The sequence below is a fragment of the Antrostomus carolinensis genome, unplaced genomic scaffold, assembly GCF_000700745.2.
Source record: "Antrostomus carolinensis isolate BGI_N321 unplaced genomic scaffold, ASM70074v2 scaffold26994, whole genome shotgun sequence".
In the NCBI taxonomy this organism is placed as follows: Eukaryota; Metazoa; Chordata; class Aves; order Caprimulgiformes; family Caprimulgidae; genus Antrostomus; species Antrostomus carolinensis.
Genome location: NW_010313249.1, coordinates 1 through 204, shown reverse-complemented (window position 1 = coordinate 204; position 204 = coordinate 1). Strand labels below are relative to the sequence as shown.

At 67.6% G+C, this 204-nt stretch overlaps 1 protein-coding gene across 1 annotated transcript in view; it reads right to left on the bottom strand.

Moving 5' to 3' along the window:
- The window catches only part of CTRL (chymotrypsin like), a 2,093-nt gene extending 1,989 nt beyond the window's left edge, over nucleotides 1-104 (bottom strand). Inside the window, exon 1 of the mRNA XM_029084811.1 lies at nucleotides 37-104. Coding sequence (XP_028940644.1) covers nucleotides 37-104 — 68 coding nt within the window. The remainder of the gene's footprint in view (nucleotides 1-36) is intronic.
- Between the last annotated feature and the right edge of the window lie 100 nt (nucleotides 105-204).

The following is a 204-nucleotide window of genomic DNA, read 5'->3' as shown; positions in this document are numbered from 1 at the left end:
CCCAGTCCTGCTGCCCCCCGAGGATGTCCCCACACCGGCAGACAGCACCTACCTGAGACAGAGCTGGCAAGGGCCAGGCAAGCGACTACCCACAGAAACGCCATCGCGGGAGGACACGGCTGTGTCCCCAGGGCCACGAGCTTTATAGCAGCCAGGAGCCATGTGGCTGGGAACCCAGCAGGGGGGGGGCCCCCAGGAGGCCTC